At 42.2% G+C, this 26,280-nt stretch overlaps 1 protein-coding gene across 1 annotated transcript in view; it reads left to right on the forward strand.

Annotated features, from left to right (window-relative positions):
- EML6 (EMAP like 6) overlaps window positions 1–26,280 on the forward strand; it is an 87,951-nt gene that overhangs the window by 18,929 nt on the left and 42,742 nt on the right. Inside the window, exons 3-10 of the mRNA XM_039717142.1 lie at window positions 6,276–6,435; window positions 11,728–11,826; window positions 12,874–12,942; window positions 15,488–15,673; window positions 17,483–17,618; window positions 19,782–19,983; window positions 23,976–24,113; window positions 25,256–25,512. Coding sequence (XP_039573076.1) covers window positions 6,276–6,435; window positions 11,728–11,826; window positions 12,874–12,942; window positions 15,488–15,673; window positions 17,483–17,618; window positions 19,782–19,983; window positions 23,976–24,113; window positions 25,256–25,512 — 1,247 coding nt within the window. The remainder of the gene's footprint in view (window positions 1–6,275; window positions 6,436–11,727; window positions 11,827–12,873; window positions 12,943–15,487; window positions 15,674–17,482; window positions 17,619–19,781; window positions 19,984–23,975; window positions 24,114–25,255; window positions 25,513–26,280) is intronic.

Below are 26,280 nucleotides of genomic sequence, written 5' to 3' on the forward strand. Positions count from 1 at the left end.
CTTGAAACCCACAATTCATGAGGACGTGAACAGTTATTTTTGCTTAGTTTTCAGTGTCATAATGCAGACTTTGGATAAAATCTCCTAGGATTGCTTTTCACTGGGAGAAGCTCAAGAGTTACAAAATATCCATCAGTTATCCTAGGAAATAATTAGAGAACTTGAGCCGTGTGTGAGGAGGAGCCTCAATGCTGCAGGACCCTGCTGTGCTGCTGTTCCCTTTTCATTTGGGAATCTGCCCAGTATTTCTCTCTGTACAGATGCATACAAGTGTAAATCAGAGCTGGTCTTAATTAAAGTGCAGAATGCTTTTGCTCAAAGCATTACATTTTAACAGTTTTTCTTTTTTCTTTTGCATCTTTCACCTTCTGTTATTGGGGAAATTTTAATCATGTGTTCAAAAGCCATTTACTTTTTACTTCTGGCCTGACTCTGATCCCTCTGTAGCTCCATGGTGCCATGAGAAATTCCATGTGCTGCCATGCTCAGGCCTTTGGGACCTGATCATTCAGGAGTTCTGATAAGCCTTGGGCAGCTGAACAAACCTTTTTGCCATGTGGTGGAATAACTCCATGGGCTTGAATAACAAACACTGGCACAAGGAGCAGGTCAGCAGGACCTTTCCAAGGATAAAGAGTGGCAGGAATGGTTTTAACTTTGTGTGCTTCTGTCACCAAATAAAACCCCTGTCAAGATGCTCCCAGGATTCCCAGGACACTCTAAGTGTGCTCGAGCTGAACAGCAGCTGTTCCTGTGTGTGTTTCCAGGACCTTTATTAGCTCTGAGCTGCACATCCACTTCATAAGTTATTCAGTTTGGGCTCAGTTTGTGGCCCAGCCCAAGACAGTGATTCCAGGCACTCTGAAGTCTGACTTCATTTGGTCTGGGGGTGTTTGCTTCCTCAGAGCAGCAGATGGGAGCTGGCTGGGACAGGCCACTGGAATTGTGGCTCAGAGGCAGCCTGGCTTCTTGAAGTAGGGAGCTGATGCAGAGTGATGAGTAAATGCTAGAACCTGTGTCTGTATCACTCTTCTTCCTACACTGACAGCATGGAGGGAAAGCCAGCACTTAGTAAGAGCCTGGACCTAAAAAATGCCTAAATTATTTTTAAAAAGCCCATAATTCTGTACACATATACTGTTCTCTGATATATATATAAAAACAAGATATTGCTATGTAGCAATCAAGCCAGTAAATTAAAATGTTGCCATTGCAGTATTTTTATCAGCATTTATGTTTTTATTTTGTTAGGATAAATATGCTCTGTACTCGAGTTGTTTGCAAGAAGCATGTGGCAATATTTAGGATATTTAAAAGTATCATTAGAGCTATATGTTCAGATGTGTAAAAAAAGCAATTCACTTGTATGAGTGAGTGTATCAACTGTATTATACATGCACATATGTGCACACAGAGGGTCTCTGAGTCTCAGGGCTGACAGATCTGTTCTTCCATTTGTTCCACACTCCTGGAATGCCCTCCCAAAGCCTCCCTCACCTGCCCTATGGTACATGCCAAATAAAATTGGTTATTGTGGTGTGTGATCTGCCTGCCAGCTCTGCAGGTCTCAGGCTTGGGCTGGAGGGGGCAAATGCTGGGAGCTGTGATTGTGCACGAGCAACAATCTCCTGGATTTTCCTCAAAACGTGGTTGTGGTGTTAGTGTTTCACAACTCTTTTACGGGGATTAGATGTAGGATTAGCCTGTCAGATTGCAGCAGTTTTCTACTTAATGTTCTCTCCATTTTTACAGATCTGGAGGGGTTTGTGCAGGTTGTTTTGTTGTTGCCTTGTTCCTTTTCCCTTTTTCTGGCTCCTTTTCGTTTTCTGATATTCCCTTGCTCCTGAAGCGCTCTGCATTTGCTTCCATTTACTGCTGGTCTTTGCATTCTTCCTTTCAAAGGGGCTTGATGATGTTTTGTGCTGTGTTCAGAAACAGGGATCAGGCTGCAACCTGCCTTATTTTGCTGCTAAAATAGCTCTGTCTGTACAGTGAGTTCCCTTTTGACCCCACAACTGAGGAAAGAAACTCCTTTTGCTCTGTGAAATGGGGAATTGCTGAGTGAGTGTTTGTGTTCTTTGCTGCCATGTGAGGACAGCTCTGTCCTTAGCACTGTGTGAGCAGTACAGTGCAGAAGCTCCCTGGTGTTCCCATGTGCTGCTGGCCTGCCAGGAGCCTGGAAGCGTCCTGCCAGGAGCAGGAGGAGGCAACAAAGGAGAAAATACCTGCTGGCACATTGTGGCTATTTTGGGATGTGCTCGGAGCTTCTTGGAAATATTGTTTCTTCAGAGATATTGTTACAGAGGAAGAAAAATTGTTATTGTCTAATATGTCCATTGTTCAAGTGTAGCAGAGTCTGTTTCAGAGATATTGTTACGGAGGAAGAAAAATTGTTGTCTAATATGTCCATTGTTCAAGTGTAGCAGAGTCTGTGCCCTGAGTACTTCACAAGTTTGACCTAAATTCTGAAGAAGAACCTGGTGTGTTCTCTGTTCTGCTAAACTGTGGGGTTTGTAGATGGTTTTTAACAAGAAACATCAACTCTTTCATCGTGAAAAGAGACTTCCTGCAGAGAGTTGGTAGGATACAGACAGTATCTGCCTCTCCCCAAGTCTCCATTGACATGATCTGGCACTGTCACAGAAAACTGCAGAATTCTGTAAAGGTTTGTCTAAACAGGAAATGTTACTCCAAATTTAAAACTGGATGGATTTGAAGTAGAGATTAATTGATCAGTGTCTAACTATCTGGAGTTATTTTAGATTAGCATCAAATTTGCATACTGCTTTAAATTGCAAAACATCCCAGCATTTGGGAGGAATTATTTTGTCAAGAGCTGGTGGCAGTCCACCTGAGAGTGATTTCATTCAGAGCTGCAGGTGTTTGCTTCCTTTTCAAAGAGCAGCTTCTTTTTTGTCAGGTGGGATGTTCTGGAAACCAGCTTTGGTTTGTATGAACAATGAATTGTTGATAGGATGATTATAGAAAGATTCAAATTAATATGGCATTTGAAATGGAAAATACAAATTGTGCACCAAAACTACAAAAACAAATGTTCAGATTTTCATTACTGCAGTGAAAAAGTGTTTTGCCTATCTGATAAATAGGGTAGTGCACTGATAGATTTTAAAAGACCCAGAGTAGTGAGATTTAAACCTCTGTCTCACATCTGATACTCCCATTTCAAGGTTTCCCTCAATTCTGTATGCCTGTATTAAAGATAACACAAGTGCTTGTTTTTGCAGCATCAGGGAGCAATTATCTAATGCAAGTTAACTGCTGTGAGCCAAAATGCATTTTTACTTTTATTCCTTTGGACTTTCTTGGTGTATTTTGGTATTTGGAGCCATAGAAAGCTCTGGTTTCGAAGGGGCCTCCAGAGATCACCCAATCCAACTTTCTCTCCAGAGCACAGCCTTAGATGTGGTTATTTGGGGTCCTGTCAAGCCAATTAAGTTCTGAACTGTTTCCAGTGGGGGGAACTCTACCACTTCTCTAGGCAACTATCCTGATCTTTAGTTTTTCTGGTGAGGAATGTTTTCCTTGTATCCAGACAATGTTTCCCACAAAGCAGCTCGTGTTTCTTGCCTTTGTCCTGTCCCTGTGCATCCATGTGAAAAGAGCACCTCTGCCTTCTCTGTAACTCCTTTTGAGGCTTGAGCCACATCTAGACTTTTCTACTCAGCTCTGTCTTGGAACTTCAGATCCCTACTCTGTTTACAAGTGTATGGAACCTGTTACAGAAAGCAATATAGACAGAAATACGATGTAGACAAGAAACAAATACTTTTAGTCCATTGGACTGCTAATGTGTTATTAAAAAAATAATCTTGGAGCAGGATATTATTGCAAAAGAAATTGTGGAGGTAGTATGAGTTTCCCATCTGGCAAGGCCCCCAGACCAGATGGATCCACTAATGACTTTTATAGAGCATTTCATCAGACCCTGCTGAAACACGTGTCTGGCATCTTTAATTATCCTAAATTAACACAGTTCCAGCCTTGGATGCTTAGATTCAGGCTTGTTGATTTTTGAAGGGAAGGAAAAGGAAATGTTCTCTGAAAGATCTTTTCCCTAACAAACCTTTTTATTAATGAGATATAATGTTAAAATACTGCCTGATCTTTATTGGTTCATCCTGAATGGATCGTTTGTGTGGAAGTGCCTTTGGAGGCACTTGGGTTAAAGAGGTGTTTGCAGCTCTGCCAGAGTCCTTTGGAACTTACACAAATGCATTTAGCCAGGAATCCCATTGCTTTCTTTGCCTTCCCTGGAAGGAAGGGAATGGGCACTCCCAAAGCAGTGATCTCTGCCTCTTTCCCTGTGTGTGCAGCTGCTCCTGTTGCTGCTGCCACAGAGAGAAGTTCTTGTTGTGTGGGGAAGTGGCTGCCAGGGCCAGTGGGCAGCACCAGCAGCACCTGCTGCTGCTTTGATCCCTTGTTTGCATCCCAGCTCCTTAGCAAGAGGGAGTTTGTGTCCTTTTCCCTCAGACCTGGAAAAGAGAGAAGTTTTTTTTTGGGAAATTTCTTCTCCCCACCCTGCTTACATCTTGTCCTCACTGTAGAAGGAATAGGAATTCTGTAATAATGTGTTTTCTATACCATAAATTCCTGTTGTTTGAATGCCTTGTCTCTTCTAATCATATTTCCATATAATATAACATAACAGTGTTTCAGTGTCTTCCAGTGGTGCCAATATCGATGTGGTTTCATTGCAAATGGTGCAGTTATGGGATGTTTGCTTAGAAAAGGCATCCCTACAGTTCAAAACACAGCCAATTGAGTTGATTCCCATTTAAGGAGGCAGAGAAGGGCATGGAAATCTTACACCCTGAAGACAGCATGTGACCTCTGTAAAACAGGTTTTTTTATGGTTGAACACACATCAAACATGTAAGTCATATGTAGGTAATAAACAGTCACCAAGAGTTGTTCTTGAAATTTGGCTTCATTTCCTTCCTCTAACCCACTGCTCTGTCTGCCAAAAATAAGCCCTTGGTTATCTAACAGCCAGACTGAACGTGGGCAGGGGAGTACATTGGAAAGGCTGGTGGCAGGAGATGAATGTCCTCAGCGGGGCTGGGAAATCAGACTGCTAATTTAGGTGCCAAAAATTGATATTATTCCCTAATTTTAGTTCCCCCACTGGCTGACTTCATGCATCAGAAAGGATAAAACAAATACCAGAGACATTCAGTACAGACATGTTGATGTTTAGGAAATGTGTTTGTGCTCTTAACCCAAGAGGAGGCTCTGGTGTGTGAGAGCTGCTCTGTGCTAAATGGTGGCACGTGTAATTAAGTTCTGCTCTAGCAGTGAGGGAGATGAGCCCAATTAATCTTTTCCTTCTGGTTCTTGAAGAAAAGTGTTCTAACTTAATTACAGCCACCACACCTTAAGTTTGTGGTGCCACCTTTTCTTGTCTGTATAGGTGTAGAATTGAGGTGAATTAGCTGCCACACAATATAATGTACAACTCTAGCCTGGGGAGGAAAGGAGGAATGGGCAGGGGAGATAAAACAGTTACATTGCACTACAATTGTTCTTCTTCCATTAAATGCATATGTTTACAAAACTTTAAGCTTTTTGATTGACTTTTCATAATAATTAATTTTATCTGTTCTTGGGATAGCAAAAGTGTTCAGGTCCCTTCAGCCACCTGGTGAGCACCAGTTTATTAATAGGATGTTTTCTTTTGTCATGTGTAGCTCACATGCTCAGCCATTGTTCAAATTTGTTTCCTGGGTAACTGTGTAAAAGTGCCTTTGTATTCATATGACTTTGCAGAGAGGTTTTATTCTTATTTTAATATCTGAAGGGTTGTGAAAAGACATATGGATTGATTCTGGTGAAACAATTTACTTCTGTGTCTCTTCTGAGATTGCTGTGTTAAAACATTTGAAGATGAGAGGATTTCTTGTGTGTATTTCTCATAGTAAAAAATGTCATTATTCAGCCACTGGTCCATATTTCAGAATATTTGAGCTGATGTGCAAAAAAGGATAATTAGCAGAAAATCATCCATTACAAACCTGTGAAAGACTAAGATCAGAGTCTGTGTTCAATCAGCTTATCAATCAAAAGTATTTAAAAATTCTCTGATTATGCTTTTCCTTTTTCTACTTAAAATATTATTACATGATAAATTGTATTCTGCACTCACCATGTCAGTCCCAGCAAAACATTTTAAGTAAATACCAGAATCGACTGAGCTTTGAAGACAGCTGCTGTGATCATTCCCAAAGTGTGTTATAACAGAATTGTGTTGTTTGCAGCCTTGCAGTTCACCCGGATAAAACGTTGGTAGCCACAGGGCAGGTTGGGAAGGATCCCTACATTTGCATCTGGGATTCCTACCGAGTCCAGACCGTGTCTGTCCTGAAGGATGCGCACACGCACGGCGTCGCCTGCCTGGCCTTCGACTCGGACGGCCAGGTCAGTACAGCTCTGAACTCGGCTGTATTGCTGGGTCACTGGGAGATGCACCTTAAATGTTGGCTGTTTCAGCAGCTACAGGGCTGCAGTGTTGGGGCTCCTCTTACAATTGAATTTGATTGCTGTTCAAGGCCTTGGTTTGTACCATAATTGTAATTGCAGTAGGAGGACTGCAAACGCAGCTCTTGCTCAGGAGGTGCTTTTGGGATGAAATCACAGCCTGGCATCTGAGTGGAGTGGAGCATTGGATGTTGGACAGGTATCCAGAGCAGAAATGTCTCTCTGTGGCTTAACTGCAGTGGCTTCACCATGTACTTGTCACCTGCTGTCCAAAGAAATCAGTTCCTGGCAAAGCCCTCAGAACCCTGCAGCTTTTCTGGCAGAAGAACTGCACTAATCTCACTGCTGGGAGAGTCTCCTTGGCTGGGGTGCACTGGCAATTTAATTGAATAATGGCATTAGGACACACAGTGTGGCTTTCTACAATGTGATTAGTAGAGATGATATCTTGAAACAAAATTTAAAATATAAATAAATGGTGGGCTGTTCCCAGCTAAACATAATGATTTTTTTTCTCTCTGGCAGTGTTAAAAGCTTTAGGAAAATAGACCTAAAATTCACATATATCTGGAAAATATTTCAGAGAGCTTCATAAATAAATATCTGGCTGTGCAATTTTTGTCATTATTGATGACAATTTTGTCCTGACGAGTTTCCTGCTGCAATACTTATTAATGTATTTTTAGGAATGCTTAGATTAGCTGATACCAAAAACCTCAGACAAGAAAGCCCTCAGATCACCAGAACAACATTTCTTACGGTGCAATATTTTTCAAAGATATTGTTCATTCACAAATAAATGCTTTTCATTTTTTTTCCCCTCATGTTTAACTTCATAAGACTGGTGGTTCAACTTTTTTTTTAAAAGCTATTTCAGCGCCTCATGGGGGTGAAGATCCATGAGCCTGGAGGGTGTTTGAGGGGTGGAGGCCTTCATGAAGACCCTGATGAATGCTTGCTGTAATTAAAATGCAAACTCAAGCTGACCTAGTAGAACAGTGACAATTCCCATTCTGGAAATGCATGAAAAATTGCAGTTTATTCTGGAAGTAAAAATTTGCATTGAACACTTTTATATCTGGAGAACGACCACTGCTGGAGAACATGAATATGGATAATGCATCTTGGCTGTTTGCTGCTCTTCCTGGCTTTGCAGGAGAGGCTGCTGTGCTGAGCCAGGATTAAGGGGCATGGGAGGAAGTCTGTGAGTATTTGCAGCTCAGAGCTGCTGGCAGTTCTGGTTTGTTTAGTCAGCATTCCCAAGGGAGCTGGTGTCTGTCACAGGGCAAAACAGACACTGCTTGCACCTCCCAGTGCAAAGCTTCCCTTCTTTTGTATCCAAAGGCTGTTAAAAGCCAGGGAAGATCTGTATTTCAGCCCCAAAACACAAATAAATGCAACAATCAGGAATGGTACAGATGCAATAAAAACTGCATTCTTTTCACTACCAGTTCTGCCAGCTCTCCACCTCCTAAATAAAAGTAAGCAAGAGGCAAAGCCCAGGTGACTCTGTGCATTCCCAGAGTGGATCTCCATGGGTTCAGCCCAGCTCGTGTGTGTTCTTGTGCAAGTGCTGCTCCATGTGCAGGGATCTCAAACACCTCACCTCCCTCTGAGCCAAGTTAATTCACTTTTGCTGAACCAGAACCTCTGGGATGGCTGTTCCTTTTGGATGAATGATGAGGAAATATTCCTCCTGGATGTGAGCCCACACAGACACAGTGCAGTTGTTCTGCAGTGCTTCCCCAGCCCCATGTTCCACAGGGTGGGGAGTGCAGGTGGGTGTGCACAGGATTTGGTAGAGTTTCCAATAAATGGAGATCATCAGTACACAGGGGAGAGCTTGAATGCTTCCTTTGTTTTCTGTACCTTCAGTACAGTTTCTGGAGACAAATAGAGTCAATTTCCTATTTTGTGTCACCTGTGTTTAATACAGTCCTGATGGCAGCTGAATTTCTTGCAGAATTGTTGCTATTTAAAAGTACCTATTTTACTTTGGGCTTTTTCTGTCTGAGCAGGAGCTGCCATTTGGCAGGAGGGAACCTGCACTTCCTTCAAATGTTTAATGAGGAGCTGTCATTTTGCCTGTAATTAAAAATGTCTTCTCTCAATCAGGAGTTAACTACAGTTTCTGCTTAAAAGTATTAACATCTCCCCTTCACAGCATTACCTACAAAGCAGATGCCTCATACTGAACTATTTTATCAATACCCCACAGTTCAATTTCTGCTCTGACTTATTTCAGATTAACCCTTTTTATGTGCTTACTAAAAATATTTTAATGGAGTGGGAAGGGCACTGCCATAATGTATACACACCTAATGAAAAAATTAAAAATGCCAGATCTTCCAAATCTGTGTAGATTTAAAAATAATTGTTTAATTATGTGCCTAAACTACTTGGCAGATATTTTCTTCTGGTAGTTCTCTGAATAGAATTCTGTCATAATCCCTTCCAGAAGGAGAAATAAAATTTTATTTCAACCAAAAAGGAAATTCAGCACTTACCACTTTTCTGCTGGCAGGAGACCTTTGTCAGCAGGCCAAGGTTAAAAGAAAATATGAAGTACTTAGTTTCCCATAGTGCTTTCCCTGCTGATACCAAAGTCAGCTAAGGAATAAACTTCCTAACACAATTTGAAGTTTTAGAAGGCAGCCATTCTTTACTCCAGCACTGAATACAGTTGGAGAAGTGATTTTTTTTTTCTCTAATCAAATGTGTGTTGTGAAACTTTACAACAGGTCATTTATTCCCTCCTGATCAGACATATTACAATATATTTCCCAGCTAATACATAAGCACCCCTTTCCCTAGAACTAACTTCTGTGCCTCTGCCCCTTACTGGAACTCCTGTTGTGGCCTGAGGGTTGTCTGAAGGGGTCTCAGGGGTTGTTCTCACTGAGGGCCAGCAATATGACCTTGCCTTGAACTTCTCAGGGCATGCACTGGTGTTTCTTGTTGCAGAACTGCCACAAGCCCCCCTCAGGTTCCTCATTATCTCTTTATCCACTGGTTCCAGCTGCCTTTAATATCCTGTGTGTCTTTTCTATTATTTTATCTAATTTGCTAGTTAGTAGTTGTGCTGTATTTTGCAGTCTCAAGGGAACTGAACGTTTCTGTTCTCCATGTTGTCTGTCAAGTCCCCCTTTCCTTGAGACTGTGTCTTTTAGACAAGTCTCAATACTGCATTTTCCAGTACATAGTGTTGCAACTGTAACATTTCATTAAATTGCTTGCTAAAATCAAGGGAGTATAATTGCAGAGTGTCCTGCACTCCCTGCATGGAAAAAGTTCTCTTGGCCCTAACCCTTCCTCATGGTTATTACCAAAGCACCCTGGGGGGAGGCATTTAGGAAGCCATGTGTAGGCATTGTCTGCACATGTGGAATAGGAATAGGTGCCATTCCCAGTGCTGGGGTCTGGTTTCCATTTCCCACTGTTGGCCTGCTGGTGGGTGCAGAGCTCCTATGTGTGCTTCGTCTGTGTCCTCAGTGCCATTGGAGTTTCTCAGTGGCCTTGCACTGGGAGTGGTGTGACACAGGCACTGACCAGCTCCAGCACCCAGAGTTCTGTGGGCATTTTGAGTAATGTTAAAGCACAGAAACCCTTTCACATTGTGACTTCCTGCAAAAACCATAACTTTATTTAATTGTTCCACTGTTCAAACTTCTGTAACTTTCTCTTCACAGCTCCATTATGAGTCAGAGCCTATTGAATTGAGGGAGAATTCTGCCCTCCCTGTAAGGTGAACCCTCCAAGGGAGCCTTGATCCTCCCAATAATATCTGAGCACGTATCCAGATTGCCCTGTGAAAACCTTATGTTCCTCTAGGAGCAGCAAATTTAATTTCTCTGTATTTTTATTTCTGTGGAAGGAGACTGGACTCGGAGGAACTTATGGTATAAATCTGTAAATACTTTTTTTCTGGTGGTGGTGGTGAGGGGTGTTGAGTTGGGTTTTTTGGGAGGGTTTTTGTTTTGTTGTTGTTTTCATTAATACCACATTGCTTGGTGCATTTTCTGGTGGGACAGTGGTGGAGTTCTGCATTATTCACAGGGCAGGTTTTGCATCGGGGTAATGCCTGTTGTCATCTCTCATTAAACCAAAGCCCCAAAACATTTATTTCATTCCTCTAAACCAAGAAACTGTAACTGTTGGGACAGTGGGGGTGTGTGAACCCACCACAGTGAGTGCAGAGGCTGCCAAGGGCTCTCCCAGGAGGGAAGACCTGCACTTGGTATTTGCACTCAGGAATGGCATGAAAAGGCCTCGAGTACCTGAATTACTGCTGCAGAATGGAAACTGGGGCCTGCTGTTCCTCTATGAACAGTTATTCCTCTCTCTTATTCAGTTGGTGAGAGCTTTATTGCATTTAATATTTTTCCTAATGCAGCATTTTAGAGGAGTCTGTGGTAATGACACTTGTTTTCTTTGCTGGCTCAGACCTTTTGTGTTGTCACAGACAGTTCCAGATTTTAAACAATTTGCTTACTCAAAATTTGAGCCAATTTTTTATGGAATTCATGTAAAGTGGACAAAATTAGGACAGACACTGGAAGGGAAAAGACCTACACTTCCACAATAATGGCTGATCTTCTGGGCATGTCACAGATGGATGCACTCTGCTTTTTCCCTGCCAGAATGCCGCTTCCACTTTATTCTGTTCTTTTTATTTCTTCCATTATTGAGATGGGAAAATGATTAAAATTAAGTTCTTTCAATTGATGACCAATAAAACTTTAATTTAGCTTGGTTATTAGTTCATTGTTTTAGTTATTCTAACTGGTGGTGTGATACACTAAGCAATAAAAATGGCAATTATTAAAAGTACATCCAGTTCTGGTTCTAAAGCTCAACAAAATGAACATAATGAACAAAGCAGTAGTTGGAATAGTGAAAGCTTTTATTTCCCTTTCACTTTTATTATCAGACTGCTAAATCAAAATGCTAGAGGTGTGCACCTGAAACAAGCACCTCAGATGTTTCAGGGTAAGAAATTCACTTGGAATGCTGGTAACCTGCAATCAATACCCTGACCTTTTAGAGAAGATGAGACATTTCAGTGCTTTCTCCAGTGAGTAAATGTTGAGTGTGAATGTCTTTGCTTTTGCAATGTGGTTCAAACCCAGGTGACATGTGTTAAAATCCATTTGTGCACATAATCCTGGGAGCTGCAGCAAAGTGATTTGGGGTTGATTTCCTGTTAACTGGATTGCTGCTGTTTCTCCTCAGCGTTTGGCTTCTGTGGGACTGGATGCCAAAAACACGGTGTGTATTTGGGACTGGAAGAGAGGAAAGCTCCTGGCAACAGCTACAGGCCACTCTGACAGGGTAATTGCATGGAAGCTATCCTGGATTCTGTCTGGGAGCTGCATGGGTGTTTCAAAAATCATTTTTGTTTCTGTTAAGGTGATGCAAAGGTAATTCTGGTTGTTCTACCTGGCTTTTAAAATATTGGATAAGATATTTATTCCTTCTCTTTGTGCCAGACCTAGCACAAGGCGCTGTTAGTAAGCCTTGGGAGGAAATATGTTGTACCTACACACTGAGCAGGATGATCTGCAGCTCTTCATATGAGATGTGAAATGGGAGCTCCGTGGACAAAGATCATCTTGTTTCTGAGTGTGTCAAAAAGACAATTTATTCTGAGGGCAAATTGAGTTATTTCTCTTTCAGTTTTCCTTAAGATCATTACCTGTAGAAGAAACTTGATTGAGATAAATATTTCTTTTCTGTTAGCTTCAGATAAAAGATCACAAGACAAGAACTGATGAGGTGTAAGTTGACAATGTTATTCAGGATTAGAAAATGTTTTACCAGGTTTAGCATGAGGAAAATACCTCCCTGACATATATAAGCACAAGGATGCATATGTTAAAATAAATTATGGACACATTCTGACAACTTGTAAGTATATTATCATATCAGAACATGTTTTACATCTGTGAAAGTTTTGCTGCTGACCTCTCTAAGTGCAAGATCAGATTCTGAATTATCAGAATTCTCTGGGACGTAGGCTAGAAGTACTAAAATCTTAGTTCCAGTAGACTTTCCCTACCAGAAAAAGGAACTTCTGTACAGAAGAGGGAGTGGGGAAGAATGCCTATGTAAATATTGTTTATTCATTAACATCCTGGAGCTGGAATGGATTAGCAGTGGGGAGACAGGGATGAAATGTGTTGGCAGAACTATGTGAGGAACCCTCTGTGTTTGCCTTGATTTTTGATTACAGAGAGTTCCAAATTTATCTGTATAGAGTTCCTTCATTTTTAGTAATATGTTACAACAGAAATTATGGCTAAGCACTGGTAAAAGCAAGCTGAACCTAGATGCCATTACTGTATAGATTAAAATAGCAGCTTAATATATTTCTTACAGATATTTGATATTTCCTGGGATCAATATCAGCCAAACAGAATTGTCAGCTGTGGAGTAAAACACATAAAGGTAAAGAGCTTTCATTGTTTACTTTGAAAAAGGACTTGCACAAAAAAACCCAACTGTATTCTTACGTGATGAGGACTTGGAAATATAGGACAGATTATATTTTTCTTTCTTTATGTGAACATTTTGCAGAATGGTTTGTTTGAAGCCAGTTCAGACATTCAGTTATGCCTGAGCTGCAGATTACCTGAACAAGAAAGTCAGGAAGATTCGTTGGTGTAATTTTCATCATTATACACTTATAATTTTGGGTCTTCTGCCCACTCCACTCCACCCTAATGGTCTCAGCCTTCAGGGGTTTCCCTCATCCAGCATCACAGAGGGTCACTGTGCAGCTGCAGGAGGAACCAAGGTGAAAAGTGTCAACAGAATGACCTGCACTTGGGCTTCTCATGTAACACCACCGAGAGCTGTGCAGGGCCTGCAGAGACAAAACTCTGGTGCCCCACTGTTTGCTCCTCTAAGTCACCCTTTATGGAAGTGTTTGAAAGAGAAGCCTGCATATATATTTGATGTTTAGGATAAAACATTCTTATGACTTTGGAAAGCTTGGAAACAAATCCTTGTCTGCCAATATCCCTTTCAGGTTTCTATTTTTCTCCTGTCTCCTCAAAAAACATTCCTAACAGATGGCAATTATTTCACATGACTGGGGTGGGAAGAGCTTTAACTAGAAGTTTAGGAAACCAGTTAATATCTCTAGTTCTGGTTCCTGAGAAGCTCGTGCCCTTAAACCACCACTGCTTCAAACTGTGGGTGGTTTTGGCAGCAGTGATACCATCTGTTGTGTTCTGCAAGCTGTTTTCCAAAACCTGTGTTTGTTTGGCACCTGTCTTCTGTTTAAAATGGCCATAATCACCCTGAACAGAGAGAATACCAGGCACTGTAAATACATGGAGATAAAGGAATGCCAAAAAAGAGGAAAAAAGCAGCATGGAAGGGAAATTACTCTGTGTTCCTCTCCAGTGGTGCTCCAGCAGCTCCTTGGTACAAGGCTGTGGGAATGTGATAATAACAGCTCTAAAGGAATTGTATCACTGTGGGAATTGGGACTGCTGCTTGGGAATTGGGTTGTTTATTCTTTTAGCAGTCCAGTTCTGCTGGATCATTTGGCTGAGCAGGGATTAGAAGCTGAGGTAAAGCCCAGGAGCTAAGGAATCTCACTGAGCTCAGGATCCTCCCTCCACCCTTCTAACACTGCTGCCTCAGTGTTAGAGAACTCCTTCCTTCTAGCACTTCTTCCTCAGCTGATCAGAAAGGAGGGGAATTTAGGTTTTACTGAAGAAATGAGAGCCCTGGGGACATGTAGAAGGCATTCCCTCTGCCTTCTAAACTGGCTGATGTTAAGAGGCAAAGGGAATATTTAATTGAATTAACAATAGAGAAGGAGCTGAAATAAAAAATCTTGATCCAAGGATTTTCTGGAATAAAGAATTTTAGAAAAATACCGAAAAATTTGGCTGTAGGCAAATGAGGTGGGAATAGATAGACATGATGAATCCATGTCAGACACCTCACTGTTCCTGTCCAGTGTCTGTCAGATGACAGAGCAGGGATGGCTCCACTGACACACTGTGCTGTGCTGCACCCCAGAGATTTGCTGTTCTGAGTCTGCACCTGTCCAGAACATCCTGGTGCTGACAGGACTGGAGATTTCAGCATTTCTCTTGCACATCTCTCATTGATATTCTCTTTATTCTGCCTTCCCCAGAAGGTCTGGTCCTTGAGGGGGAGCTGAGTACACAAACTGTGGTTTCTGCTTGATAAATGATATTTATTTAAATTAAAAAAAACCCCACTCATTCAAAAACAAGTAGTCTGATATTTCTAGCTCACCTCCAAAGACAACCTTCTGAGACAAACTGTTTTCTTCATTCTTCTTCTCCTCCTCAGTCAGTCTTAGAGTCCTTTTTGCAGAATGTTAATGATTTTTGGGTGGCAGCTGGAAGTCCCCTTTCCACACTTGGGGACCTGTTACTCTGGGAGCTGTCTCGTGTACAAGTGTTTGCAGTCCCCATGGAACAGATGGCTTCTCAGTAACTGTGACTGTATTTGAGGGGCAGAACTCCTTCAGTGCTCTGGAGAAGGACAGAAATGTCTGCTCCAGCACACAGGTTGTGTAAGATAAAGTATTTTATCACTTCAGTGCTGTGGCTGTGTTTTGCAAAGAAGAAAAATGGGATTTGCTTGGGTTTAAAAACATGCACTTGTTTGGGTGGCATTTCCCAGCAAACCCTGATAAAGGACAGTCAGAGAATGAGAAGGGGCAGTGTGGCAGTAGTGAGCAGCATTGAGCCTCACCCCTCAAGCAGTTTGATCCTTTGTTTTGGGTTTAGATGATCTTTGTTTTGGGTTTATGTTTGCCTGGATCTTTCCTTGGGAAATGAGAGGCTTTGGACTAGTGGGTGTTCTGATAGGACTGAAGGAATCTCTTCAGTGCCTGCCCAGACACTGCTCTGTCAGGATGCGTGTCTGAGATCTGCACACTAATGTGAAAAACCAGAAATTCTGCAGAAACCTCTCCTGATCTGCCATTTACATTTCACAGTTTTGGACATTGTGTGGAAACGCCCTGACAGCAAAGAGAGGAATATTTGGTAAAACAGGAGATCTCCAAACAATCCTGTGTTTAGCCTGTGCTAAAGAAGACATCACCTACTCTGGGGCTTTAAATGGGGACATCTATGTTTGGAAAGGGCTCAACTTGGTCCGCACAATTCAAGGAGCACACAGTGTAAGTGGTGTTTTCATGTCTGTTTGAATTGAAAAACTTCCTGAAGGCTTAGCTACAAAGATTTCCTTTTGTTTCAGGTCAGAAGGATGTCTGAGGCTGTTCAGCAATTAAAAACTTAGATGTAATGTTGTATTTGTTGACATGTTGCCAACAGATGCTGAGCTGATAGTGCCAGCACTGCTGGTATTTATAGCCTCCATCTAACCAAGTAAACCAAACCTCAAATGAAGTCTGTACACCTAAAGTTTCACAGATTGAGTGGCTTCAGTTATGATCAGTTTACTTAAAAATAGTTGGTAAGCAGATTATCTAGGCTTAAATAGAATTTTACTACTGAAATATCCAATGCTGGAGACTGACTCCTCAGAAGAGCTTCAGTGTGGAGCAAGCCTGTTGAATCTGTGCATTCCAGCCATACTCCAAAGAGTTTACTCCAGTTGCCTCCACAACACACACCCACAAACCACCACCCCCAGTCTGGAGCTCTCATCATTACAGAGTGAAAGGGGGACGTGCAGGACTGTGTTAGATTTCTAACCAGTCTAATACAATTAATTTGTCTCTGTTTTTGCTAAAATGAAGGTACAATAGGACTTCCTTGTCTTATTTCAAATGTGTTTGAGAACTGCTCCCATTTGGAATATGACTGTGGGTAATGGCATTCTGATGTGGGGTTTTTGGAACAAAAGGAAACAGGACAATTTTCTTTAAGAAAGTGGCATGACATCTAAAACTTGTCCCTATAATTTTGTTCTAGAAAGAGCAATGCAGAAATAATGTTTTTTTTTTCCTGATCTCCCAAAATTAGTTATGGTGACAGTTCATCGGGATTCATAGGACCTCTTCAAATGAGATCTAAGGACTGATTATTTACAAAAGTAATCCCTAATTTATGAAAGCAGAAAGACTGGAGTCAGTGAGACATTTTAGCTGAGGAACAACTATGAAACTGCAATAACACAGGATGTCTTTGGCAAGCAATAACCCCTTGTAGTATAGTAGCAGAATTCTGTTTGCAGGATTTTAGTTAGGTTCATTAAAATGATTCAATACAACCTCTTTATACATAATGTGATGAATTATGGAGTTTGCCATTGCTAACATGCAATCTCTATATAATTAATAATTAGAAATATTAATTTATGAAGATGTTGCACAAGGCCACTTGGAAAATGGAGATCTTCTCTGCATTGTATTTATCTCCATGCAGTTCAACTTATCTCCTAACCAAGGTTTTCCTGATAAAATACTGGCTCAGCAGGCGTTCCTTGAACTATTCCAAGGTAGTTCAGCACAGTCATTAATCATGAGGTGTTTTCAAAACCAAGGAGGAATTCAAACTGTAATAGAAACTTGTTTTCAACAAAGAGAATGAATTGACACTCTTTCAGTTCCTGTCAGATTCCAAACGATGTCTGAACTGAATTCATGAAAGAATGTCTCAGTCACCTCTGCTCCTGTAAGAATATTTGTATTGCTTGTTTGCCTGGTTTTGTTTATCACGGGTAGCTCTTTACTTTAAGTGCTCCACTAGCTACTCAGTTGTCCTTGTCATAATACTACCAAACCTAAATTTGAAGTTCTGCAGATAGGCTGTGTCACTGCTATTTGCACAAAGGTTTCTACATAAACCACTCGAGTGGAGCACTTGAAATAAAAGCTGTGTTTGCTGGTTTGCTTTCTGGATGGGCAACACTTCTGTGCCCAGCAGTTTCTGGCCTTTAACAAGAGTCTGTTTGAAAACGTTTGCTTTGTGTGTTTAAATTGCTTGTAAAGACCTTTAAAACTTGGGCTGCTGTTGGTTGACAGGCTGGAATTTTTAGTATGTATGCTTGTGAAGAAGGCTTTGCCACTGGAGGGAGAGATGGCTGCATTCGGCTGTGGGACACTGAGTTCAAACCAATTACTAAAATTGATCTCAGGGAGACTGAGCAAGGATACAAAGGTAATGAGCTATTCCTTTAATGGTTTTTCACACATCTGGGTAATGGATTGTGACAGCATTTAATGTGAAGCATAGATGTCTCTGCATACTGCTGATTTTTTTACATAATGACCATATTTATTTTTGGATCTGTGTTCCCTTCCCTCTCTGACAATTCTGTAACCTGCAGAGTGTTCCATGGTTCATGGTATCAACACAGGGATGAAATCACTGCTCCCCACCATGCAAATGCAAGAAGATAAGTGAGAACTAATTAAACACCTTAAAATGGTAGAATGAAGTTAGCCAATCCTTAAGTAATTAATTACTTGCAATTCATTTAACTAATTGATGTTTTTGAAGCCCGGTACTCAGAGATGCTGACCATCTGAACGCTCTACTCATGCACTTGGAATGGTAGCACTTGGCAGATTTGCTGGAGAGAATGTTATTAAATTGGTGATAATCACATTTGTTGAATCTAATCCTGCTTCCTGTGAGCTCAATCATCACTTTATTTTATGCTTTGAAGCACTTACAGTCTCATGGATCACAATGCATGCTTTATCAAGGGTGTAGTGTTCACTGATGGAATTTAGCCCTCAAAAAGTTGTCCAAGACACCCAAGCAGCAGTCCCTGTGCTCTGCACTCCTGCCTTTATGTCATTTTTTGCAGCCTGGATCATAATGTTTAGCATGAATTTATAGAAAACAGTAGCAACAGATAACCAAAAAGCAAAGATTTGGGCAAGAAAACTGCTCTGAGGCTTCCAGCCTCTGGAAGTGGGGTTTCAGTTGTTATTGGCACTGATGAATTTAAGCACATCTGTAACCTCGAGCAGTGGTGGAGCCTTAATGCTTACCTGGGAACTTCTGTCCTTCCCTTCCAGTTATTTTTCCAAAGCATTTTGCAAAGGCATTGTCTGTCAAACAAACCCTGAGAGCAGATAATCTTTCTTTATATGCAGTGTGTTCACGAAGAACATTGCCTTTCCCACATCCAAAGCTGTTTGTTTTCTAAATCTTAACAGTGTCCATCTTCCACCAAATTCCAATCTGAATTCCATTGTGTGGTCATTTGGTGTGTACCAAGAAGAAGATGAAAGTCAGAACTTCAGTATGAATTTAGCTAAGTCATAAAATGGCATTAGAAAAATTAAAAGCTGTTGGAAGTGGACAGGAAAATAAATTAGAATTAATTTAACCTTCTCGGGAGATGAGAATGTTTTATTTATGTGACCAATATTTCACTGCATTATGTATTTGGTTCCAAAAAATGTGAAAATGATGGTGTGGGTGACCTTGACTGCATGACAAATGGACTTTTTTATTCATTCACATCTCACAGCATCCAGATCTATTATCCAAACTTTTTTCGTGTACTGGAACAGAAAATGCAAATCCTGCAAGCAGTTGTAGGGTTTGTAGCAGAGAGTGCTACCAAATTGATCAGCCTGCTGAGAGGGTGTTTTTGAGCTTGTGGTCAGTAAAATTCCAGCTGCAAAGTAGGGATCAGATTTGTGAATAAGATCAAATTCTCTTAAAATTATACAAAGCAAAATTCTGTTGGTTTGTGTTTGGGGAGGAGTCATGTCTTTAATTTTTTTTTAATAATCCACTTTGATTAAAGTGGAGAAGAGCTAAATGTGGAGAAGTGATAAGTGGGCACAAACCATATAAATTCACCATTAAAATTGTATTTGAATGCGTGAAAAAGTAAAGCAATGGAAAAAGGAATAAACCAGCTTCAGTTACAGGAAGCCGGAATATAAAATTTAGTCTAATCTAATATAAAATTTAGATCTTTAAATCCTGTGAAATGGAGCTGGTTTTTAAATTCCCAAGGGATTAAGCTTTCTCTTTGTATGCCAAATGGAGAAAATCTGACAGAACTGCCCTGAGCTTTGAATCGGCTGGGATGTTCCGTGTGACCCCAGATGTCAGCTGGGATGTTCCGTGCGACCCCAGATGTCAGCTGGGATGTTCCGTGTGACCCCAGATGTCAGCTGGGATATTCCGTGCGACCCCAGATGTCAGCTGGGATGTTCCGTGTGACCCCAGATGGCAGCTGGGATGTTCCGTGTGACCCCAGATGTCAGCTGGGATGTTCCGTGTGACCCCAGATGTCACTGGCTGTGCCCCGTGGCACAGCTGGCACTGAGGGCAGCTCCCGCTGTGTCCCAGGCCTGTCCATCCGCAGCGTGTGCTGGAAAGCCGACCGGCTCCTGGCGGGGACGCAGGACAGCGAGATCTTCGAGGTGCTGGTGAGGGAGCGGGACAAGCCCATGCTGATCATGCAGGGCCACTGCGAGGGGGAGCTCTGGGCCCTGGCCGTGCATCCCAAGAAGCCTTTGGCCGTCACCGGCAGCGACGATCGCTCCGTGAGGTAAGGCTGCGCTCGCTCCCTTGATTTCATTGGCATGGATTGGCTTGCTGCCCTTGTGGTAAGGCTCTGTTAAGACAACATTTCCCTAAATCTGACAGAACTGCCCTGAGCTTTGAATCAGCTGGGATGTTCCGTGTGACCCCAGATGTCAGCTGGGATGTTCCGTGCGACCCCAGATGTCAGCTGGGATGTTCCGTGTGACCCCAGATGTCAGCTGGGATATTCCGTGCGACCCCAGATGTCAGCTGGGATGTTCCGTGTGACCCCAGATGGCAGCTGGGATGTTCCGTGTGACCCCAGATGTCAGCTGGGAGTGAGCTCTGGAATTCCAGCGGCGCTGGCTGTGCCCCGTGGCACAGCTGGCACTGAGGGCAGCTCCCGCTGTGTCCCAGGCCTGTCCATCCGCAGCGTGTGCTGGAAAGCCGACCGGCTCCTGGCGGGGACGCAGGACAGCGAGATCTTCGAGGTGCTGGTGAGGGAGCGGGACAAGCCCATGCTGATCATGCAGGGCCACTGCGAGGGGGAGCTCTGGGCCCTGGCCGTGCATCCCAAGAAGCCTTTGGCCGTCACCGGCAGCGACGATCGCTCCGTGCGGTAAGGCTGCGCTCGCTCCCTTGATTTCATTGGCATGGATTGGCTTGCTGCCCTTGTGGTAAGGCTCTGTTAAGACAACATTTCCCTGCCCCTCCTCCAGTATTTTTCTTATCAGCTGTGTTTTTTCTCTTCAGTTTTCATTTTTGGGTGCTGCACATCGTGTAAAAATAATCCAAATTTCTGTTCAGAATATGCTGGATTTATATCTTCTGCTTGTATTATTCCTGCTGTGTACAGGGCATCTAAATGGGGAATGGTCACCTCATACTTCTCTTCTGGTAATATTAAGCAACAAGCTTAAAGCCTAAATACTTTTGTCCAGTGTTTTACTCAGAAGGTATCTGCCTCAGCCTTGATTGTTTAGGAAATCCGATCTAAAAGCAATTCAGTTACAATGCCAGAAAATGAGATTAATGAAAATGCGCTGATGTCTTAAGAAGTGGAGGGGCAGGCACTGATTGCTTCTGTCTGTGACCAGTGACAAGACCCAAGGGAACAGCTGGAGCTGAGTCAGGGGAGGTTGAGAATGGATATTAGGAACAGGTTCTTTCCCAGAGGTGGTGGGGCACTGCCCAGGCTCCCCAGGGAATGGTCACAGTCCCGAGGCTGCCAGAGCTCCAGGAGTGTTTGGACAACGCTCCCAGGGATGCCCAGGGTGGGATTATTGGGGTGTCTGTGTAGGGCCAGGAGCTGGACTGGTGATCCTGATGGGTCCCTTCCAACTCAGGACATTCTGTGATCCTGTGTTTAGTTACACCACTTGTGTCTTGAGACTTTCCAGGAGAGTTTTAAAATTTTTTCCACGTTGTGGACATTGTCACAAAGTCAAGGACGCTCCTCTTCCAGCTCAGACTCTTCCTGAGTCCACACCCACAGAGCTGCTGTGTGTTCTCACCTGAGTGTGGATTCTGCCCAGTGGAACTGATTATTTACCTGTGCTTAAAGAGATGGGGATTTTCCTGAGTGCCAAAAATCCATCTCCTACCATACACCCAGCTTCTGGCTCCTGCTCCTTCAGATTGCACATTCTGATTCACCTCTGCCTTGAGGCTTGCTGTTCAGCTGGGATTTCTTTTTTCTTCTTTCAGTCTTTTCACTTCTACTGTTTCCTATCCCTGCCATCCCTCATCTCATTCTAACCCCAGTTAAAATCCAAGAGGGAAACGCACAGAACTGCCAGTTGTTCTCTACAGTTGTCTTTTCTCCCTGCTTCCCACTGGAGGATTATTTCTTTCAGTTTCTGCAGTGCATGAATGGTCTGTTCTGCTGGGGTTTGCCTGCCCAGTGTCACAGACAGGCACAAGTGTCCTGGCAGGATGCAGGTCAGTTCTGGAGGAAGGGCTGCAAAGCTGGGATTAGCATTGCACTGCCCTCAAGCCAATAAGCCCCACTAAGATGGGATTTCTTGTCTTGAGCTCATCCCTTGGTGGGCAGAGTAATTCAGCTCCTGGAGCTGGAGAAGGTGCTGCTGACTCAGAGCCTGACCCAGCTCGTGCCCCTCCAGGAAGCACTGCAGGATCTGTGTGCACGTCAAACCTTGCTTAGTGCTGCTCTTATCATTCTTATCTCTGTTGGAGCAGTTATGATATCCCTGATGCCTTTGGATGTGCCATTCTCTCACATGTGCAGGGATTTTATGGCCTGACATCACACATCTTTGAGCTGTTTGGGCACTAGAGAGGGTGGGATTTGAATGCTAGTGGGATTTTTTTACAGACTTTGGCTTCAAGTGAGGAATTCCAGTGAAATGTATAGATACTTTCATTAAGATAAAAAAGGACACAAAAAGACTTTCCTACAATTTTTCTGTAATATTTAAATTGCATCAACAGGGATGTTTCTGTAGAAATCTAAATTGGTTTAGGAATAAAAGTATTTAGTGAGTCAGATGGTATTCTTGTGTCTAGGATGTCTGAATGAGAAGGGGATTTACTGTATTTTTCCCTATCCCTGCTGAGAGAAGTCTCTAGCCAAATATAGGTTTCTAACATTTTAAATTTCCAAAGCAAACCATCTCAACCAGGAAAGCTGACTCTTCTCTGTCTCTTACTGCAGGAACAGGGGAAAATTGTCATTCTCTGAAGGTACAGAGAATGATTTATTACATTTATTAAATAAACTGTCATGTTTTGCAATTAGGCTTCCAGAATATTGAACAAACTGATTTATGAGGAAGCAACTTTATTTTGGAGCAACAACTGTATCCTAGTGTTTTCTTCAAAATCTTTCCAAAGCCTTCCTGGGTCATTCCTTGTGATGTTGGGCTCACAGCTTCTGCCTTGTGAGACTGCAAGATTATTGATCCTACTTTATGTTTGTCTTTGAAAACAGTTTTAATGTCCCACATTCCTTTATTTTCCACCTTCTTTTCAGGCTCCATCCAGGTTGTGTTTATGCTGTTTACTCCAGTGCCAACAACAGAACTTCTCCTTTGGAGCCTCCCAGCTCCCTGTGCAGAGCTGAGCTCAGTAGCATCCACATCCTTGGTGCCAGTGCCTTCAGTAAAAATAGGAATTGTTTCTGTTCCAGAGCTTTTACTGTAACTCACAGTAGGATCTCCCATCCAGCCTGGGTGTTCTTTCTGGCCAGCTTTGCTCTACAACTTGGTCCAGTGTAACGGTTCTTGCACAAATTGTTCTTTTCTCCACTTTAGCACATGATCACATCTGCTTATTCATAATTCACATATTTTACTGAAGATGCTGTGAGTGTATTGCATTGATGACTCTTTCCTCAAAACAAAGATAGTTGGGTATTGTCTTAATTTCTCTACCCTGAGAGAGATCTTTGATGCATTTTCCCCCATTATTTCAAGTCCTTTAAATTTCTAAGTCTTGCAGGCTACTGAGATCTGATGGGTCAAGCTGTAGTGATTTGGGAAGCTCCTTCCATTCCTTCAGAAAAATATAGGGGCGTTATTTGCCTTTATCTTAGGACATAATTTACTGCTTGATTCTTTTCAGTTGCGTTGCTGTGAATGAGGGAATCAACATGCAGTTTTGTCTCCTAGCTCGTTCAGAGTTAGGACAAAGTCTTCCCTGTGGTTGGAATGTTGATGTTCCCTGAGTGTTGCGTTAGTGAAAATTTCACTCTGAGCTGCATTGGCCCTTCCTACCCACAGAAGCTTCATTTTTATTATTCATTTTGGGGAATTCAATCAGATAAGTGAAGTTTGGAAATAACACCCAATGATGATGTAATTGAGCTTCACTCTGTTTTCTTCTACCACAGTTATGTTCAGGTTGAAAGGAGCTCAATCCTTTACACAACATTAACACAAGGGGTGTGTGCAAGTGATTTTCCCAGCTGAGTTAGACATTTGGGGTTCCCCTTGAAGACACCCAAATCTTGGGCAGTCAGGAAAAGCCCCCTCCTGCTTTCCCTTCCCTTTGGGGCAGGTTGTGGAGCCTTGCTGACCACGCCTTGATCGCTCGCTGCAATATGGAAGAGGCCGTGCGGAGCGTGTCCTTCAGTCCTGACGGAGCCCAGCTGGCACTTGGGATGAAGGATGGCTCCTTCATTGTCCTCAGAGTAAGGTAAGAGGAGAAAACCACTGGGTATCTTATCAGAAGAAAAAGAAATAATAATTGCAGGTGCATCCATATCCCTTTTAAGAGGCGGTAGTTTGGCAAAGAGGAGAAAATTATGCTTTAATAAATTTCAAAATATTAGTTCTTAAGAATAATCTTGATAAAACTTAAGATTTTCAAGTTTGGCTCTCTTCCTGTAGTCTGAAGTTATACAGGTATTTAGTGAGAAGAAAAGTGCATAACAGAGAAAACGTAGTTTGGAGAGGGATCTTCTTCACTGATGATTTATTTCTTGTCATACACATACTGGGCAAAATAACTGGTGACCAAAAGACTTTAAAGTATTTTCAAGATAAACCTGAATTCTACTTGTAAGTGGAAAGCCTTTTTCTACATGGCTGCATCTTAAGCATTTTCTGCCTGAAATGCTGTTATAGAGGGCACACAAAAGCAGGTAAAGCCCTAAATTTGCCATGGAGTGAAATAGCCAAACCCCCAGTGTGATTTCAAAACACAAAAGCTGTTTTAATTGATACCTGGAAGAGTTTATCCCTTCCTGACTGCTGTCCATACGTTTGCCAAACATATACTTCAAATACTTGGAACTCCAAACTGATAGGAGGGAAAGGCCTGGGAAAACCCCTATAATGCTCTGCTTTAGTGACTTTAACAAAACTTAAATGAGCTGTTCATATTCATTTAAAAGCCTTCCCAGTGACTCTTCTCTAAAGAAGTTAATCATCTTTGTCTCCAAGTAATCCTGTCCTTGTTAATTTGTCTGATGGCTCCTGGAAATCTGTCTTGGGTTAGGAATGCTTCTCCTTTCAGGACCCTGTTTTTAACAGTGCTGTGTGTCAGGATCTAAAAGATATAGTTACAAAATGTACCTCAGTAAGTTTGGGCTGGATGCTGCTAGCACTACTTCATTAGAGCAGGTGAAGAGAATGAGGAGCATTGTGGACAGGCAGAGTGCTTAAAAAATGCTTAGAATCAATAGAAGCAATAGGAAGTTATCCATGGAAAAAAAAAGGATATTTAAAGTGAAATCTAATTTCTGTTGTACAAATTACTCAGTGGCTCCATCTTCTTACCTGTGGCTTGCAAACTCCTGGGTGTCCAGCTGTCATTGTCCCCTCTGGCTCCTGCAGGGACATGACCGAGGTGGTTCACATCAAGGACCGCAAGGAGGTGATCCATGAGATGAAGTTCTCCCCAGATGGCTCCTACCTGGCCGTGGGCTCCAACGATGGGCCCGTGGACGTCTACGCCGTCGCCCAGAGATACAAAAAAATTGGGGAATGCAACAAATCCTCCAGCTTCATCACCCACATCGACTGGTCTGTGGACAGCAAGTTCCTGCAGACCAATGATGGTGCTGGAGAGAGGCTCTTCTACAAGATGCCCTGTGAGTTGACAAGGGGCTCGTGTTATAAACAATAAATTTTGGTTTTGGTTTGAAGAGAAGGCCACAAATATGATATAAATATTGCAGGTGAAAGTGGAGATTCTTGGCTGGAATGTAGAGAAATACCCACTGCTCATTTTGTCAGTCAATACTCACTGAATATCCTCAGCTTTAAGGAGAAGCTGTCTCTGCTGTATAAATTACATATATTTTCATAGCAACTTTTACAGGTTGACTCACTGTTAGGTAACTACCAACCCTCTGTCCCTGTTGTCATTCCTTGATGAATGATTCCTGTTAGTGATCAGAACATTTTTAAGATTGTAACTAAAAATAGGAGAACTGTTTGAGTCAGCTCGAATTGCTGAGGTTCTCAGTGTAAAGGCTTGTTGGTAGAAACAACACTGATAACTAACAGACTTATTCTCACTCTTAGTTGAGAATGCTTTCTAATATTTAGAGGAAACTTTTGCAGAAGAGAGCTTTAGAAATAAAATTTTGGGCTCTTTTGAGCTAGTTTGTCAGCCTTCAATCAACTGTAGAACGGCCCCTATAAGTAAAAACTACCACAGAATGGCTGACTGACCAAATACTCACCAAATTTCAGGGACTTAGTATGGATGAAAAAGTCCTACTAGCACATGAGCATGATTTAAAATTGTGTATTATTAACCTTCTAGTACTTGAAAGTGTTCTAGGAACTCTTGCTATTCCCAGTACTTTCTACTGAAGGCATTTCTTTGGTAGATTTGGAATTAGGAAGTTTTT

Source organism: Passer montanus, unplaced genomic scaffold (assembly GCF_014805655.1).
Source record: "Passer montanus isolate IOZ18808 unplaced genomic scaffold, ASM1480565v1 scaffold37, whole genome shotgun sequence".
Lineage (NCBI taxonomy): Eukaryota > Metazoa > Chordata > Aves > Passeriformes > Passeridae > Passer > Passer montanus.